The sequence below is a fragment of the Anas platyrhynchos genome, chromosome 12 (assembly GCF_047663525.1).
Source record: "Anas platyrhynchos isolate ZD024472 breed Pekin duck chromosome 12, IASCAAS_PekinDuck_T2T, whole genome shotgun sequence".
In the NCBI taxonomy this organism is placed as follows: Eukaryota; Metazoa; Chordata; class Aves; order Anseriformes; family Anatidae; genus Anas; species Anas platyrhynchos.
The window spans coordinates 6,877,188-6,896,193 of record NC_092598.1 but is presented as its reverse complement, the minus strand read 5'-3'; the positions used below and the strand labels follow the sequence as shown (position 1 = coordinate 6,896,193).

At 35.5% G+C, this 19,006-nt stretch overlaps 1 protein-coding gene and 1 long non-coding RNA gene across 9 annotated transcripts in view; one reads left to right on the top strand and one right to left on the bottom strand.

Annotated features, from left to right (window-relative positions):
* Positions 1-5,041, top strand: part of LOC140003465 (uncharacterized) — a 177,503-nt gene extending 172,462 nt beyond the window's left edge. Inside the window, exon 3 of the long non-coding RNA XR_011812209.1 lies at positions 4,811-5,041. This is a non-coding gene — a long non-coding RNA (uncharacterized lncRNA). The remainder of the gene's footprint in view (positions 1-4,810) is intronic.
* The window catches only part of ADAMTS18 (ADAM metallopeptidase with thrombospondin type 1 motif 18), a 187,608-nt gene that overhangs the window by 33,858 nt on the left and 134,744 nt on the right, over positions 1-19,006 (bottom strand). For 5 of the 8 annotated variants that reach the window (XM_072043722.1, XM_038185531.2, XM_038185534.2 and 2 more), the window contains 9 exons: positions 17,106-17,388; positions 14,245-14,444; positions 13,430-13,513; positions 12,422-12,581; positions 11,623-11,728; positions 7,973-8,110; positions 6,178-6,331; positions 5,056-5,151; positions 3,945-4,138 (listed from right to left, as the gene is read on the bottom strand). In XM_072043722.1, the coding sequence (XP_071899823.1) occupies positions 3,945-4,138; positions 5,056-5,151; positions 6,178-6,331; positions 7,973-8,110; positions 11,623-11,728; positions 12,422-12,581; positions 13,430-13,513; positions 14,245-14,444; positions 17,106-17,388 (1,415 nt within the window). Of the gene's footprint in view, positions 1-3,944; positions 4,139-5,055; positions 5,152-6,177; positions 6,332-7,972; positions 8,111-11,622; positions 11,729-12,421; positions 12,582-13,429; positions 13,514-14,244; positions 14,445-17,101; positions 17,389-19,006 lie in introns of those variants that run through there. The other 3 variants (XM_038185532.2, XM_072043723.1, XM_021271473.4) reach the window with 2 other exon arrangements.

The following is a 19,006-nucleotide window of genomic DNA, read 5'->3' as shown; positions in this document are numbered from 1 at the left end:
AAAAAGCACTTCCATTGACCTTTCTTGAGGTCATCTACTTGAGGTCAACTACACTGACACTGGGTACAGCAGCAAAGCTCTTAAAAAGAGTCGGATTTTCCATACTAGCTGGTGGCAATTCAGTCTTTGAAGGGCAGGGAGGATATGAATTATCAGTGAAGTCAGTATTTGTGCAGCTGGGGGGAGCCTGGAGTTTCGGCAGCCAAGTGTTGGGTCCTTACTCAATTCTCTACAGACTTTCTTTACAGCTTCAGCACATGTATGATTTCTGAATTCCTTCAACCCCAGTGAACAAATCTGCTTTAGTGGAAGGAAAAGAAGCAACCTCCTTCCAAGTACATGCCACCAAATAAGCAATATAATTGAATTATTTATGGCTAAATCGTGATTTCTAGCCACAGGCTTGTATTTAAGGATGGTATAAAATTCCACCGAACTAGGGGAGCACTGAAAGAGGCATTCTGTTTCTCAACTCTGTTCCAGCATTTTAATATTACAGTACATTCCCATTACTGAAGCCATTGGCCAGAGAATTGATGGAAACATCTCCACCTTCATTTTTTACCAACCAGATGTCAGCTGAGTAATTCACAGGAAACTAGATGTAGGACTACAAAACCAAATTTCAGAAAAAAGGACTCTTATTGACACTGATAAAGTCACGCTTTTGTTGTGATGTTTATACCAACAGCTTTTGGCTTCAGACTAACAGCTCTTTGAGTATAACCATGCTCAGATGTGAAAAAAAAAAAGGTATTCCAATATTTTTATAGTAGTATAGTACCCCTAATGCAGATACAGCATAAACTTTCATAGGTGTACCTTCCCAACTTTGGCACGTACTGGTAAAGATCCCTGCATGAATAAATGGAATAAATGCTGTTGAGAAAGCCCAGCACAGTCTCCAAAGAATGAATTGTAAAAGGAGTATAAGTACAAAGCTGCCAAATTCATATAAGACTCAAATATTAAAATGCTACACATGTAGCGTAAATAAATTCTACAGTACCCTTAATGGAATGCACTTAAAGATCAACGAAAGAAACTAAAATGGCTATTCACTGGAATGTAACAGAGAGTGTAAAATCCTGAAAAAAAAATAATTAAGGAAAATAAGGAAAATATTTCATGCATTATAAAGGGAATGAGACTGAAATTTCTGGACTCCTATTTTTTCATGTTTTGTAATCATTTAAATTGAAGTGAGGACATTTCTGCTCATATTATGACCATATTATGACAATATCACAAAGCTAGACAATTGTTTTCTGCATGAATTCAAAAGATCTTTCACAATCTTCCTTTTTATTAATGCTTTCAATGGCATCGTAATTTTACACGGGCTTACATCTGCATTGTCTTTACTCACAGATATTGTACAGAAAAGATTAAAAAAGAGATGTTGAAGACATTTTATTGATTTAGTCTTTTGTTTATATACATGCTAAAACTCCATTCTACTTCTGCTTCTACTGAACAATGCGCTATTGTGAAGTGGGTAGGATGCAGTCCCACAGATACAACTTAGGTATTAATTCAAATCTCTTGGGTGCTCTTCAGGTTCTTTCCCAGCTAAACTATTAAATTATGTAATCTATTTCTATCTTGGAAAAGTACCCCAATTGTAAAATGTTGTGATTTATGAAAACCAGATCCATGAAATTACACTGGGACAATTTATAGACACATAATTATTTTAGCAAATTGTCATAACCCTGTGTTCTACAGATGACCTCCATAGGTGTCTGCTATTGTGAATTTGTACATAACTGAGGTGGTAATTCAGGAGCCGTATCCAGAGCTGTTTGGGTGTGGTCACGACGTCCAACTTATTAGTATCAAGAGAAAGGGAATTGAATTGTTTGGATATCATTTTCAAGAGGGGAATTTCCCATGCTAACACAGATAATAAGTATTTCATAAGCAGCAGTCTGAAGCTGTATTAGCTGTATTACCTGTCTAAGCTCTTAAATAAGGCGTGTCACCATTAAAATCATGAGAAACCTAGAAATCCCCCCCAATTCTCCTGTAAGAAAGTCCAGTCAGTTCTTCAGAGATCCACAGCCCCTATCATAATCTCTTGTAGAAATACGTATTATTTATTGTCGTTCTCAGAATTTTGCTATCCAAAATCTTCTGTCAGATTTATGAACAAAAACATTAGCTCCTACACAAACCTGGATTAGGAAAACTGACATAAATATCTTACATATGAAATAATACGCATATATATATTGAGATATCTAAACATCTGAAATATATTTCAGAAGTTCAGAAAGAAAGGAATCATTATGCTTTGTTTATGTGTAGTTTTAGAAGTGAACAATGAACAGTCAGTAGGCTATAAATCTTTCCATGTGGTTTAACATTGAAAATGGATAGGATTCCACTTTTATATAAAAGTGCTGTGATGTGAAATACAGTTACCTGGATATCCATTCACTGTTGTATATTGATGTGTAGATGGCTTGTTTATAGTCTGTAATTTCATCACTCTAACTCTGAGAGAGATTTATAGTATATTCTTCTTGCTCTAACTGGATTATTACTAATGTAATAAAATTTAATTTTTTTAGAGAGACAGTACAGTTCTGGTATCAAGCCTTACATGGTTACATCAAGTCTTACATCAGGTCTTACTGAAATTAGAACAGATAGATCACTCTGGGTACAAGTTTTAAATATATGCTACAGTAACAGACACATTGCAAGTTAAAGAGCTTTTGTGTTAACATAATTTGAAATCATTATTAGTTATTATTGTAAGCCAAACCGAAACATTCCAACTAGTGGGCATTCTTCTGTCTTGCATGGAGAGCAAGAGAAGGCTTATAAATCAATGCAAAGAACAAGGTACATACATGCAAATTCAGCAGGAAAAACAGAGACCAACATAAGAAAACCAGAATATATGTATATGACACATAATTGAGAATCTCTACTCTCGTGCTAACGATTTTTCATTAAAAAATGAAACTATCCAAGCAATTTTATTATCAAAAACCACAGAGAGACAACAGAAAAGGTTGAGAATGCCCTGCTATGGATCTGCAAAGACTGACTGATGAAGGATAATAAAGACTATTTTAACTAACTTGAGTTTTCCTATAACATAGTATATGAAGCATGGATATTACTACTGGAGCACTGTGCAATAGGTGTGAGGCTTCTTTACAGCCTCATATAAACTGTGTCATATTTTCTCTATTCTTTATTACTGCAGTTTAAGTGCTGTTTTTATTGTGTGCAATGAAGAATACATGTGTATATGCCTGTTAAAGTTTTGTATGAAATAAAACAGTGACATCATTTTTTTCTACTAAGTTAGAAAAGATTCTGGCCTGATAACATTTTACTTCTACTATGAAATAGTATTGGAAGGAATAGTAGCATGTACAGTGATAAGACGTTCACTAGAGGAACATGCTAGAAATGTCTTATGAGTTAGCATACAACACCATAGTTCAGCAACTTTATTCTGACTTGTGAAACATAAAAGAATACAAGAATATGACAGACATACAAAGTCATAAATCTAGAACCATTTTGATACTGACTTTAAATGTCTTTGGTTTATTATTCTGGACAGTATGATCTCATCAGAAGCCTTAAATTACAGTTAAATTATTAGGTGTGAATATGTCTGTGTGGCATTTCTTTACTGCAGCAGGTGTTAGATAAACTGCAGTGTTACAAAATAAATTCAAAAATTCAGAGTGGATAGATGTTACAGTGTTCTAGCAGTCTTTTGACAGCCACTACTTTCTTCTAGTGGACAGAACATATTTCTGTTCTTTAGATACTGACTGGTCATAATGGACATGAAAGAATGGTCTAAGAAGCATTACACACATATCATTTCCCTACAGAAATGGACCCTATTTGTTTTGTTTTAATAACATAAATAGCATAAAAATAATACCTTTTTCATATCTATGTCTTACTTTGGATTGTTGCAGTGTCTTTCTTGATATGTGATCCCACCTCCGCAAGTCCGAGTGCACTGTGACCACTCAGACCAGGCAGACCATTCACCATTTACAGGCTTGGGTCCATGATCACCATATTTGACACACTGTCCTCTTCGACACCACTGCCAAAAGAATGCCAAAAAATATCCCATCAGAGTTAGTGGTACCTAGTAGGTGCAAAAGAAAAGAAAAAAAGAATGGACATTTAAAAGCTCTAGCGCTTTACCCTAAGAAATCTACGGTCACCCAATGAACTCAATGATATAGTTCACAGTACAACAAGGACTCTGAAGTAGGAGATTGGTCAACATGATGGTATAGATAAATAGTGGCCTTAAATTTGTCCAAGCTCTGATTCACGATCTCTGAAGCACAAATTTTCAAAACTGTTCTTTTGGAGAGTATCTTTTTGGGTTATCTTCCCCCAAAAATTTGATGGTCTTGGTTTGTCAGAACCTCAAAATCTCCCATGTAATTTAAAAATAGCCTGCTAAAATTCTGCTAAAATTTCTCTCCTTTTATCATTCACTTATGAAATATTATACAAAGAGAAAAAGCGAAACAGAACATTTGTCAGTAACTTGAAAATCAAAACAATATTCTATTGAAACAAACATTACAGCAAAATAAAATATTTTGTGTAATTATAGATTATTAAAATAGAGTTCAACTATAGCAAATAGCCATGTTCTAGTAATGATCATTAATGATAATATGCATGATGGCCTTAGTTTCTACAGCAAGTATTATGGCTTAAGAAATATTTATATCAAAATGGAATTTGAAGTCTTGATCTAATTCCTGTTATAATTAATGGATTATTTTTTTTGTTGATTTAGATTTTCTAGATGTATCTTATTCTATAGCTCGACGGGAGAGGCATCACTACCTACAATCAAATAGACACCACTGTGAGGACAAGTCCTGACTATGTATTGCAGTGCAATCTTCTACAGAGCAATAGGCAAGTCCATGATACAAAACCTGGGGTGGTCTGGATAAAGCTGGTTTTGAGGGGAGCTAGTATTTAACCCAATACAATCTAAAACCAAGATAGAATGACATCCTATTTAAAAGAACTTACCATACTTATACCACAAGCTGTTCCCTCTGCTGCTGGCATGAACTTAGTCTCACATCTGTGACCTACTTTGTGACACCAGAGAGATTTGCATATATCCTGAAAAGAGAAAGAAAAAAGTACTTATCATAGAACTCATAATTCCTATTATGTCTTGGTGTTTAGAAAAAGTAACAAATGATATATGCCTTTGCTACCATATAAGCCATATAGACAAAAATTTCTGCATTTAGAATATCCAGAGTTTAAGATTCATAGCACAGCCATATGCTGTATATTGCCTTCATGTTTATGCACCATTTCACTATATACATATTTTTTACTATTTTGAGTGTGAGACTATGCTAAAAAAAATTGTGTTAAAATGTTAAAGGCTAAAATTAAAACAAGTCTGCAGGGACAACAAAGCTGAACAGATTTTCTAAAACATGGGAGGTGGCTGGAAACAGTCTTTTCCCAATGCAGTTCACTCTCATCTCTTTTTAGCTGTTGAAGAAACACTGCTTGCATCAACTGATAAATATGGTGAATATAAAATAAATCAAAAATTTCCATAATAATAATGTGAGTAAAAGAAATGACAACACTTTTCAGAATGACCACTCTGGATTATTTCACAAAATGTCTTCTCTGAGGAGGCCAGCAAGGACTGTAATAGTCACTATAATAAAGGGTTAATCTAAATTAATCCTTCATCACAGAGTCAGAAGTTCCATTTTTATTGTTCTTAAATGACTCTATAGATCTTTTCCAGGCTTCCACATCAATGCACAGGAGTAAAACAAAACACAAGAAGCTTAGTCCTTTTACCACCCTCATCCCTCATGAAAGTTTTGATCAAAGCTCTACTGCCTGCTAATGTCCATAAGCATAGTAGGCAAGGGCTCAGGGGTCTAATGTACCCAACTGCACACCTTCTGACTCACAGAAAGCACAAATTTCCTTCTGAAACACCTCAGGAATGGTGATATTCCTCAAAGGAGGCCAGTGCCTTCAAAGCAAATTGCCAAGCAAGATAAAGTAGAGAAATAGCCCCGGGCTCTGGAGAACAGTGTTACTTCTACTTATAGAATGCTGCAGTTCCCTAATATAATTTTAACTTTCCACAAGGATATCAATAGGTACCTTTACAAAGCTGAGGTTGCACACTTTCGCTTTCATTCCAAATTGCCATTTGCACTGGGTATCTGCATCATAGATCTGCCCAGGCAGTTTGTCAGGGTATTTATACTGTCCTGTTTGCTTCGGTTCATCAATCAGACAGGCAGCTTGAGCTGTACTATAATGAGAATGTATAGTGATTATGACTAAGGTCTTTAAATCACAACATTTTAATTTGCTACAGAACAGCAAAAACATATAGTATGGTATACAGTACTTTTAATTAGCTTTATAGTCATGTACTGAGATAAGAATATATGCTTGCAGGAGCCAAAAGATCTTGACATCTTGTTGGTAGCCTGACCTGCAAACTTTTAAGGAAGCAGGAATTTCCAGGCTTTGGGACTGTTGTGACAGGAAAAAAAATTATACCAAAGTATTTTGCTCCCTTTATTTGTATGTAAAAAGATCAAGGTAATCTGGTCTGCTTCTTTCCCTTAAATAGATTCCCAAAATCAGGAATCAAGAGTCAACATGGACACTGTCTCACTTCAGCATTCACTTCAAGTGGATCAACAAACAGAAGCCTTCTGTGGCTTGTGTGCTTTGGGTTGGCTGGGTCTAGCTTAAGACCAAAGGTACACTTTGGTCTGCTTTTTATTTCCTTTATGTGTGCTTGAGAAGCCATGTGTATGGAAGGTAACCCTATGCTAGATAGATCTTCCAAGTGTAAGTCTGTTGGACCATACTGCATGCTGGAGGGCTTATGAGTTTTTTTCAATTTGCATTTTGCTTGTGTAAGCTGAATATGCTGCATCATTGGAGCACACAAAGTCACCAAAACTCTGTCACCTTTCCTATCCATTGCTCTAAGATAATAATTTGAAACCAAGTACTGAATAATTTGAAACCAAGAAACTGAAATATGTAGGAATTCGATTCTTTCTTCAGAGAATTAACATCTACAATGCCCTTACTGGATCTGGGTCTTAGTACCACTTACACATTTTTACATAATGACACATAGTCTACCCATGTACAGCAAATAAAATGAAAATTTGGCAAGAAAGAACTGCAATTCTGATGACATTAAGCTCAGAAAAATGCAGCTCCTTTAAAAGCATCACTGAGTAGTACCAACACCCTGGAGAAGTTAACTGGCATCTTTCTCTTTTTAATTTTTTTTTTAACCAGAAGCAGTGTATGAAAAACTTAAAATGTCCTTACTCATGCCATGAGCTAGATCAAGAGAGAAACTCTAGGGAGAAAGGCAACTGATGTTAATTTACATTTTGCAATGACTTCGGCACTACTGTGTCGGCTCTCTGTGTTCACTTCCTGCTAATTCTCTACTGACAGGAATGCCTGGGAAAGAATGATATGCCAGCTGTTATTACTGGGTATTCATGGAGGGTGAAATTTGTTGTTTTGAAGTGAGGCAGGAAAAAGACACTTATATTGCACAGAGAAGTTGTAGATGGCCCATACCTGGAGGTGTTCAAGACCAGGTTGGATGAGGCCCTGGGCAACCTGATCTACTGAGCAGCATCTCTGCCCATGGCAGGAGGTTGGAACCAGATGGTCTTTAAAGACCCTTCCAACCCAAGCCATTTTATGATTCCATGGCTCTCTGATTCTATACCATACCACCAATACACCTCAGATGTCCAAGTGTGCAGGCTCAAATAGTATACTGGTTTGAGCACATTTTAAAAGAGGTGAATTTCACACCTATGTAATTTTTATGTCTGTTCAAGAGTTCAAGGCCATTTACTAAGATACATTCCCTGACACTGGTCCAGATTAACATCTGACCTACCTGAGAAATTTATTGAGATACTGCCTGCTGCATACAGACCAAGAAAACACACCATTGTTTCCTGTAAGTGTAGGAGACATAATATTGCCCTCAGCTTTTCTGCAAGGATTTCCTTCTCCATCATGAATCATACCAAAGCTGAAAAAGAATCATACATGAGAGTGAAAAATTACATTAACCAGAAGCAAGACACAATTTGTGGCAGAAGAAACACATTACAGTCAACACCTCTGTGTTTGAATTCCACAAAAGGATGAACACATATGCACAAACCACCATTCAAATGACTATTAGGATAAAACTAGTTCCAGTTAATAGCATTCAGACTTTACTGTCATCATGCACTTGTATGATTAGAAAAAAATAGTCATTTTTCAAGAAAGATGGTGATGGACAGGAGCTCTGCAATGTGAACTGATGACAAGGCATTGCCATCTAATTACCGGAGTTACAGACTGTTTCAGAAGTTTTACAGTTCAACCATTGGTCTTTTTTTCATGAAGTTGTGCCTGTTTGTTGTATCATGAATTGCCAGTGAAAAATTCTATCTAACATCCACTTTATAGCTTTATATGTCCACCTTGTTGGACATCCCATAACAAGCCAAGAACTGATTTTACTTGGAGTCAACTGTGTCTTGGAAGGAACTCCTAGGGGCAATGGGGGCGGGGGGAGGTGGGGAGGAATATTATACTGTCTATAGTAAGCCTGCTCTCCAGATAAACAGATGATGAATTTCTTGCAAAATCATGGTGAAAGAGAAATATTCTGAAAAGTTCAATTCACAGCTATAGGTATATGTTTTTGCAGCCTTTGTCAAATGGGGCCAATCAATGCCAAAATCAGATTTATACTCCAGATGCCCTATTTTCATGTCTCCAAAATGCAAAGTACCTTATAGGAAAAAAAAAAAAAGGCTAAACAAACAAACAAAAAAGTGACTAATGAGTTGTGTGGATAATTGCAGCAGAGGGATTACCCCAGATTGATTTTTCCTCAATGTGCTCTCTCATCTCTCTCGTTTATAAGCAATAATAAGCAATAATAAAAGCCACATTGAAAATGATAAATGATGTGGAGCTTATGGTTATAATAAATTTAATTTTCAGACTTTATTTCACTGCTTTATATTTACTCACTGTACAGGACATCTGTGGATTTCAATGTGTTTTGAATAGAAATTTCAAAATCTGTTACATCTACATTGTAGTACATTGGCGACTTTATGAATGCAATGTGTGCACATGCAGGGAATATCTAATTTACTGGGCATGATCCTCTACTATTTTAAATCATTGCAGGCTTGTCAGAGTTGCATGTGTTGCCACCAACTGAGGATCCAAGCTTTCTAAAATATATGTCTCATTCTATAAATGGACAAAAAAATGCCAACTGAGCAAATATGTTATAATCCTTTATAAAATACTAACTTTGTTCACATGCATTACAGCCAACAGATCCACAGTTTTAACACCCACTCACTCAATGGGCTCTGAACTCCCAAAGGAAACGTTAAGCTTTCAGGTAAAAACACAAACTACTTAAATAAAACCATAAAAAGTGTGTAACAATTGAAGCTACTCAGTGGATGACAGTGTGATCTATACACTATACAATACCCTCTTAATAAGAAATACTTGGATTAATATATTCACAGTGGACCTCAGCACCTATAGTATGGTCACAGTTTTTCATACAGCAAGACTTTGTATTTATCTGCATCCATATTAATATGAGATCAATGCAAAACAGTCAAATCACTCCATTTATTTTACTGAAGTGGTTAGCGGTACCAATCCTATATTTGAATTGAAGTTTCTCCTAAAAATTCTGAGTTGGTACAGTCAGGAGAGAACTCTCTGAAATGACACTTGACTTTCAAAGACACACAACAGACATTTAATGAGCGGAATAAGAAAACTCCAGGAAATGTCCTGTATGCATCATCCTGTCAGATAAGAACCATGGTCTGAACCTTCAATAATTGCCACAGGGAACCATTTTTTCTCCAGGACCAGAGCACAGCCTGAAAGCACTTCTTAACCTGTTATATAAACACTGATGATCAATAGATGAGATCCTAAATTTTCAAAATTGCACTAAATTACCTTACACCTTGACATAATGAATCATGTACCGTTTCCAAAGCCGCATGTTGCATGCTGATTGTTAGGATTGCCAGACAATAATTCTGAGAACATTTTTCTTCCACAAATCTCTGTATCACAGAGACCAAGTTCTCTCATTTTACACTTCATATTAGGTAGTCTCAAGGACATGAATATGAACAGATGATAAGAGTTTGTACCTGAGGCAGCTGTTTTCTAGCAGATAAGATGCATTTCATTAGACAGGAGTATGGAAATATACCAAGAAGCTCCATAATATAAGAGGCTCCCCAGGGAAGTGGTCACTGCACCGAGCCTGTCTGAATTTAAGAAGAGATTGGACTGTGCACTTAGTCACATGGTCTGAACTTTTGGGTAGACCTGTGCGGTGTCAAGAGTTGGACTTGATGATCCTTAAGGGTCCCTTCCAACTCAGGATATTCTATGATTCTATGAATCAATGGCAGTGGTGAAAAAAAGAGAAAAAAAAACAACCAACCAAAAAAAGTATTTAAGAGGTTCCAAGTATAATCTCTAAAAGTGAATAAAACAAACAAGAAGGAGATTAAACTACTAAAGGAGATAATTCTTGAAAAATAAGCTTTGAGCCTGATTCTCTCCCTCATACTGATCGAAGGGCATTAAAATTCTACTGAGCTCAGTGAAACTGCATTAGTGTGCCATGAGGATGAAGCCATATACATTTTACATATTTGGTCCCACTGAAAGCATTGGCTCAGTTCCCATGGGCTTCACAAGTAGCTGGATTATTCTTTAATTCCTTGTTTCCCTTCAGACCTGTGAAAGGGTCACTCATGTAGACATTAGGTCATAGTATATACTGTAGAGTGCATCCGTACAATGAAAATTAAATAGTCCTGATTCAGTCATGCAGAATCAGAAGGATTCATGCCTTGAGCAAACAGCAGAATATAGTTGCGCTGCTTTTGAAGGATATTACGCGCACAAATGTTGCTGTACAGAATAATGATCTTATGTCAGTGTTTTTTCTAAGCCTTGATTTCAGGTTTGTTCCACATTGAGAAGATATATTTCTATACCACCAGCGGTTAGTTAGAATCCAACTTGAGTTATGCTGGAAGTGAAAGTCAAAAACATGTAAAAAGTTGTGAAAAGGAATTAAAAGGTATCTGGAGAAAATAGGACAGTAAAAGCTATTTGTCTTCTTTAGATCTTAATTCAAAAATTCAGAGAATAGCTGAAGCTCCACAGAAGACTACCAATTGTGCTTGAGACAGAAGTTAGGAAAATGACACTCTTATTACCATAGAAATCAAATGGAAATCCAATGGATGTATCTACAGAAAGGCTAAAACTGCCACACAGGTTGTTCATAACCAATACATCGAAAAATAAAAATACAATACAAGCTCCATGGGTGTCTATAGATGCTGTCTATATTCTAATAATTGCTCTCTGTGATTCATGGCTAGCTGATTTATATTAATTGATGCTGTGTTTCCATTCACTTACACATTTATTTATAGAAGGAGTAGGTAAGACTCGTGAAAAATAACTTACTTGTGTCCAGATTCATGAGCAATTGTAAAAGCCAGTCCAAGGCCTGTATCTTCGTTAATGGTGCAACTACGATATTTGCTGCACATACCACTGATAGGTGCAAATCCTGAAAGAAGGAAATGGTAGAAGAGGTTGTTCCTCTACAGAATGCTAAGTACATACATCATCTACACTATTCCTAATAAGCTGCTCCTACTGTGTTGCATGAAGATGCAAGATGGCTATCTACTTCATCAGTTTTATCATCTAAGAATTAAAGCAGACTTTTATTTGACAATAAAGGGACTCCTATATAAGAAGTTAATGCAAATCAAACCTAACCCTCCAAAATGCAGTTTACTGGTACAGATTATTCTTAAATAAAATAAAATAAAATAAAATAAAATAAAATAAAATAAAATAAAATAAAATAAAATAAAATAAAATAAAATAAAATAAAATAAAATAAAATAGAGTGGCTCAGAATTATTTCAAAATCTCAAATATTCCTTGAAGAGGTGACAATCCAGAAGGATGTTTTCAGACAGCTTATCTGTCCACTTTTGCTGGGAATATTCTGGAAATATTCTTTTTCTTCTAGGTAACTCAAAGAAATATATGTAATAATAATACAGCTCTTTCCTGTTCAAGAAGTTTAACATTATAAATTGGCCTTTGTTATTTGTTTTTTAAACAAATTTAAGTTATTAAATAAACAAATTTTAAAAGTTATTTGAAAACATTTCAGTCTCTGTGAATCAAGATGCTGCATCCACGAGTTTCTCAGAACTCTGTTTGAGAAACTGTTTTTTTATCATACCTAAAGTATCACAAGGCTCGTTTTTCCAAGAGCAGATATCAAAACCCGTAAGCAAGATGGCATGGTCATGGCGCTTTCCATTCTTCCCAACCAGAGCAGATTGCCATTGACAAAAGCTGTTCAGTGACTGGTCTGCATGGTGGTTAATCAGTAATCCACCCTGTAGGTATTTCACAGACACAGAAAGAAGGTGCTTTCATCAAAACTTGAGAAAGGTGCTTGAAGGAAGAAGAGTTGGTTAGGGAAAAGAGAATTATTTTTGTTTGCATTTTTTCTATGTGAACTTATGCAATCCTGTATTTACTATTTGTGATGACCAATTCAGTTGATGAATTAATCTATTAGAATTATAAAATAAAACTGAAGCATTCACCAGACACAGATATTTTCAAAGTCAGCAGTTGAAATACAATAAATAGAGATTTGATTCCTGATAAAACTGAATACCAAAATATTTTTAACCTTGTGATTAAAATTTTTGGAGATTTTGGTGAAGGAAAAATATTATCCAAGTAAATTAACCCATCAAAAGTTTTTCTCATCAGGAAAGATTTTTTCTTCTTTTCTTTCAGAACCATTGCCAAAAGAATCAGCTCCATTTCCACCTTCTGTTACATGCTGTCTACAGTTTGGATCTTTTGTCTCTTTCTTCTGTTCATCCCACTGGAGAGCCTACTTCAAAACCTACAAGTAGATTTCTCATTCCAGACTTCTCCAAGAAGATGTTGGAAACTGTTAAGTTTTATCTTATTGGATGCATTTCAAAGTTTCTAAAGAACATTTATATGAAAATGAAGGTTTTAGTATCAAAAGAAAAAAGCAAAAGCAGTGACATCTAGAAAAGAATTTTTGAGCTTTTTGTGATTTCAATCTTCTTCTCACACTTTATGTCATAAGAATGACAAAGACTTCTAATGAAAGTTCATGTACATAACAGAGGAACATCCAGTGTTCCCTGTGAACAGTATCAAATGAAGTACACACCACAAAAATTCTGATACAACTTACAGGCTCTTGTTCCAAAAGAAGAAGACTCACAACAATGATGTTTATGTCACTTCCAATTGTTCCATCTTTAAACAAACTGGAAACCTGTAGTGATTATTGAAAATGAAATATTATCTACATGTATTAAAAAATAGTTTTTAAATAGACATATGTATTGAGTTATCACATTCACCTTCATTTTTCAATACAAGTTAATGGAATTATATATCTTTTAGGATTAATCCAAAAGAGCTTAACCCAGAATTATGCCCCAAACCACTCCACTTATTCAAAACACTTGAAAACTTGATTTCAATGGGCTTTGTTCTGTCCTTGTTCTCTTAGATCAAGTGTAATCAGTGTCACAGTTCAAGTTTTGAAGAAAAAATTAAAGGAGAACAAGGCCACAAAGGAAAATGTATTTCTAGTTATATTATTTTTCTCAAAATAAATTTGCTTTCTCAATTTTTTGTTTCAAGGAGTGACATCAGACTAAACAGATTAAGACTCGTGAAACTAAATAAAAGTTTCAGTTTCAGCATACATGATTTCTTTGTACTATACAAGATATATTTTAAAATTTAACATTTGTAAATATTCTCCAAACATTTATATTTTTTTTACCCTACAGTAGTGTTGTCAGAGCTGTGATAATCCAAAAAAAAAAAATCATTATAAATAGTTTTTTGGCCTAAGTAACACATTATATGAGACTTGAAGAAGAGCTTGTCTATGTTGTGCCTGCCCTTTCTGGTATCACCATTTGTCTAATGAAAGATACTCTGACATAACAATATTTCACAGGGAAAACATACTTTAATTACATCAGATCTTACCATATTCATAACTGTTAAAATGTATGTTGTTACATTTTCCTTGCCATGTTTCTCTAACATTTTTTTATCTGCCACAACAAGGGTTTCAACATTTAGACTTCCATTTTTCTGAATTTTAGCAGGTGACCTTTTGAACCTAGCAGAAGTCCCATATTCATCTGAGCGAATGTATGTCTCTTCTGTGGGTGGCTTAGGTGCATCTAAAAAGGAAATAAAACTCAGTTTGGGGAAGGATTCAGATCACCCATGATCGGTTTCATCAGATACGGAAGTAACACAGGTTTAGAGCCATATTGTTTTTACAGCACATTATTTAATACTTATGAGTAGGAAGTTCTTGTATATTTATTAAACAAACAAAAAAAAAAAAAGATTAATTCTTCAGGGTAGGATGGCTATAGGGGGAGATGGAAATAGGAGAAAAAACATATGTATTCTGTAAGCAGTTCAAAATAAAGAATTAATCTAATAAATTGGTAGCATCTGTGGCAAAAAAAAAAAAAAAAAAAAAAAAAAGAATTTTTAACAGAATACCTACATATGTCCTGTCCTTTTGATAACATCTAGAAGTGTTTGGCATATGCTACTTACATCGCAGTTGAAAAAAAATCCTTTCCGCAACAGACGTCCACCACCAGAAAGGAGATATACCATAAGTGTCCAGAAAGGAGACACACCACAATTAAGTTCTATTCAGTGGCAAATTTGCAACTGACATTGCTCCTGCTGGGAATGTATTTATTTAGCATAGGTAAATGTCAGGAAACAGCAATCAAGGCTTGACAACAGGATATGTGCATCCAGCCTGCACACACTAATGTTGGGGTGCACTTTTTCCCTCTGTGCTTGTATAGCTTGGTCAATGTCAAAGTCATGGAATGGTTTCCAATCCATTTCTTCAGAGAGACCGAAACGGGAAAGGAAATCTATATTCTACATCCTATAACTCTCCAATTGCTCATTGCTTCTTTCACCTAAAGCTACACTGCTTTAGCACTAAGAATTAACTCAAAGGCCACTTTTTAAGGCCATGCTAACCATTTGGATGACAGTACAGTTTATTTGTTTGTTTGTTTGTTTGACATGGGATGTAACATGAGGCAAGTGAAGGAGCCTCAGGTAATTCAAAAAATCTTGCCTGTGCCTCATCAGAAAGTTAGTCCAATGACAGAGCAACTTCCAAGCATCTCAAGCTGGAAAATCAGGAATACCACAGAATGGACAACAGAAATCTGCTTTCAAGAATTAAGTCACGCTGAACTCTATTTAACATTGCAAGTGACTGTATTAGTAAGATTTGAAAACACCACTCATTACAAAAAATTATCCTTTACAAGTTCAGAGAACTCCTCTTCTGGAAGCACGTCAAGACATGAAGACATGCCTCACCCAAGAGTAAAGCACTCAGTTTAGGGCACATCAGTTTCCATGTTTTGAAAGCAATATAACTTCAAGGCACTTGACTCATAAAAAATGGTGCTTATATTTACATGTCCTGTAGACTGACCCTCAAGCAGTGGAGTTTTGTTCTTGGATTATCTTCACTGCTACTTATAAAAACTATGCAGCAGTATGAAAATGCAATAACCAAAATGTGTTCATTTATTACAGGGACCAGCATTATGTAAAAGCTAAAGACATGAATAATTCTGAATTTGGACAAGTAGTCATGGGGGGTACAGCAAATAAGGAATAAGACCACAGTGGACAATGTAAATAAAATTAAATACTGCAGAGCAGAATAGCTAACTTAGAACCATTTTGTTTGCTTTGAAGCAGGCATCAGGAAAAACAGACAGGAGCAGAAGGGAGTATGTAATGAGGTAGCTTTGACCTGCATCAGAATGCAAATATTTACAGTTGGAATCACAGACTTCTGCATCTGAGGTCTAGCTTTCAAATCAGTGAGGAGAAGGATTTTTGAAGAAGCAGTCACTTTTTAAAAAGCAGTTATCTGGCTTCAGATAGGCCTCAGCCTCAGCCATCTTTTCCACTACCTCCTTTCTCGTTCCTTCCTTTCTATTTTTCTCTGTCTTCCCTACATGCCTATTGGAAAAGGAACCTGCTCATTTTCTCACAACACAAGCAAGTTGGAAGAATGTAACTGGACTGACAATATTTTCAATACTGTGTGCAATCCTGGAGACCCTCCTTAAGTAACTCAACTTAGAAGCAGATCAGTTTACAAAGAGAATCAACTGAAGACTGTAAGTACAGATATAGGGTCCAAGGGGGCTCTAAAATGTTCAGAAATTTGAAGGTCAAATGAAGGAGTCAGAATAGATCTTGGCAGGTTACTATGCTCCAATATGTTTTTTAGGAGGTGGCTCCAAAATTTTATTTAAACAATTTACGTGTTTGTTTTTTTTTTTAAATCTCAGTTGCTGAAACTTTCATTATCAGATGGTGAGCTCTGAAAGATTTATGCTCTGTCCTCTTAGAAAGTAGTGATTTGGAAGGCTTCTCCTCCACCTTCAAGCCTAATTAATTCTATTTCCCCAGACTAACAGAGAACAGAGAACAGTTTAGGGACTTGGCATCCCTAACTGTGCAAAAGCAGTGATCTAAAACAGAAAGGCTTATCAAAAACTATGGCGATGTCAAAAAAATCAGATAAGGGATCTTTTAATGTAGGTAAAGTAAATGAGAACTAAACAGTGATCTGATGGCTTAATAAAAAAAAAACAACGATGACATCAATTTAAAGAATCATATTTCCCATATCTATTTCCCTTTATAGCCATACTATCCTTAATTATTATGTCTCCATCACATAGGTGACTATGAACTGCACCTAAGTATCACCATACAGTCTCTAAGAGGCACTATCTCAAACAAGGAGAGAAAGTTTCCTTACATACATTTCTTGCGACGTCCACAAAAATGTTGCTTTTGAAACCTTCCAGGGTGGTAACCATTCACTTGAGCATGATACTTGTGGGAAGTGTGGGTTCTGTGATGACCAAAAGAAAAGTATTTGGGATTGGACTCTACTGTGTACCGGTGCACCTTCTCTTCTGCTGTTCGTTTATATAATACATGAGGATGGTGTCCAGCAGGTGATGTGTAGTTGTGCTCCTGTGCTAGCTGCTGAGGTAACGGAGATATAAGGAACTCTATCTTCTGTGTCCTTATCAAACCCGACTAAAAAAAAAAATAAAAAAAATCAGAAATTAGAGGAAAGACTGTCGAAGTTCACAGCTGGAACATGCTAGCTCTTAAAGTGATCTCCATCCAAAGCCTCTAGACAAACTGAAATGTACTCCTTTAAAATACATTTACTCAAGATTTAATCTAGATAGTCTTCCCAATTACATATGCATTGTTGCACTTTGAAGACGACCAGGTGTTATGTTTGGTAACACAGAGAACAAGCATGCTGTACCCCACCGCATTAGCATAGCACCTTCACACAGTGTTGTGACTGATTTTGTAAGCAATAATAATCCAGACATAAGGTTACTCTAAGTAGAAACCTAAGCACGTTATGGTACAGCTGTGCGAAGTTAAAGCATCTAAAAATTTTAGTATCATCATTCAGTAATCAAGTTCCAGCAATCTAATCAACATAAAGCAGTTTATATTTTTTGCCCCTCATACAAATGAAAACTGAACAGTGAAATCAAGTATCTTAATTATCTTCCTTTTTGGATCCCTAAAAGACAGAAGTGAGTATGGGAAAAGTACGCTGTATTTTTCACATAGTATCTATGCATAAAACTGCACATGTGATGAAGTGTTTCCAGGATCAGGGCCAGAGAAATGCGGGTGGCACTGAGGAAGTATTTCCATACAGCTCATTAATCAGTTATGATTTTATTTCATTTCTCGGTTTTGTAAAACACGTTGTAATACACACTCCTTTTTACCAAGTCAAAAACCACGAAGTTTCATCAGGTAATTCTGTTACATTATATACATAATACTAGATACAGATTTTTGTTTTGGATCAGTGGAGCTCTACCATGTGCCAATACCCTCCTGCCAAATCTGACATCCCATGAGATCCACATTTCTCTAATGCTTCAGAAAAATATGTGCAGACAAACAAATGTCAATTACAAACCATCTCATCCGACATCTTAAGTCCTCAAAGCTCATGATTCTACCACCTCCTTCCTCAAAAAGCATTCCTTGAAAATGTACATATTAGACAGGTATCACATATTCCCTTCTGAAACTGATGCTTTATTTAGCTTAAATTCCTGCATCCAGAATGCCAAGGATATTCCAAAGAGAGTAAATTTTAATGACTAATACAAGCACTGTATTTAAGGATTTGTGAAATTTTCTGCACTTTAAGAACTGTTTCCCATAAGGAAAACTCAACAGAACATGTAAAGAAAGTGAAAATAGAAAGCCACATGTAAAATCTTCATAGCTTTCTAAGCTAATGCTAAAATTGACTTTAAGTCCCGTTAAAAGATTTATCAGAGATATGGAGGTACTCCATAGTCTACAGTAAGACACTATGCCCTCTTCATGGAAATTCACTTCTGTCTTTCCAAATTGATAGTGTCTTCACAGTACTCCCCAGTATAAGCATTTTTCATTGGGTTTTAATAGTAGTGCTCCTAAAATAGTACCATGATCTTCATTTTGACAAGATATTATATATTATGAACTCAGATGATCATATTGCTTCCTGAAAAATTATATGAACATTAAAATAGATGCTATTCTGATTAAAAATTTACCCCCTCTCCTCTCTTCAACACAAATTCATAATTAAGTATCTTTGTATTTACTTAATATTCTAAAG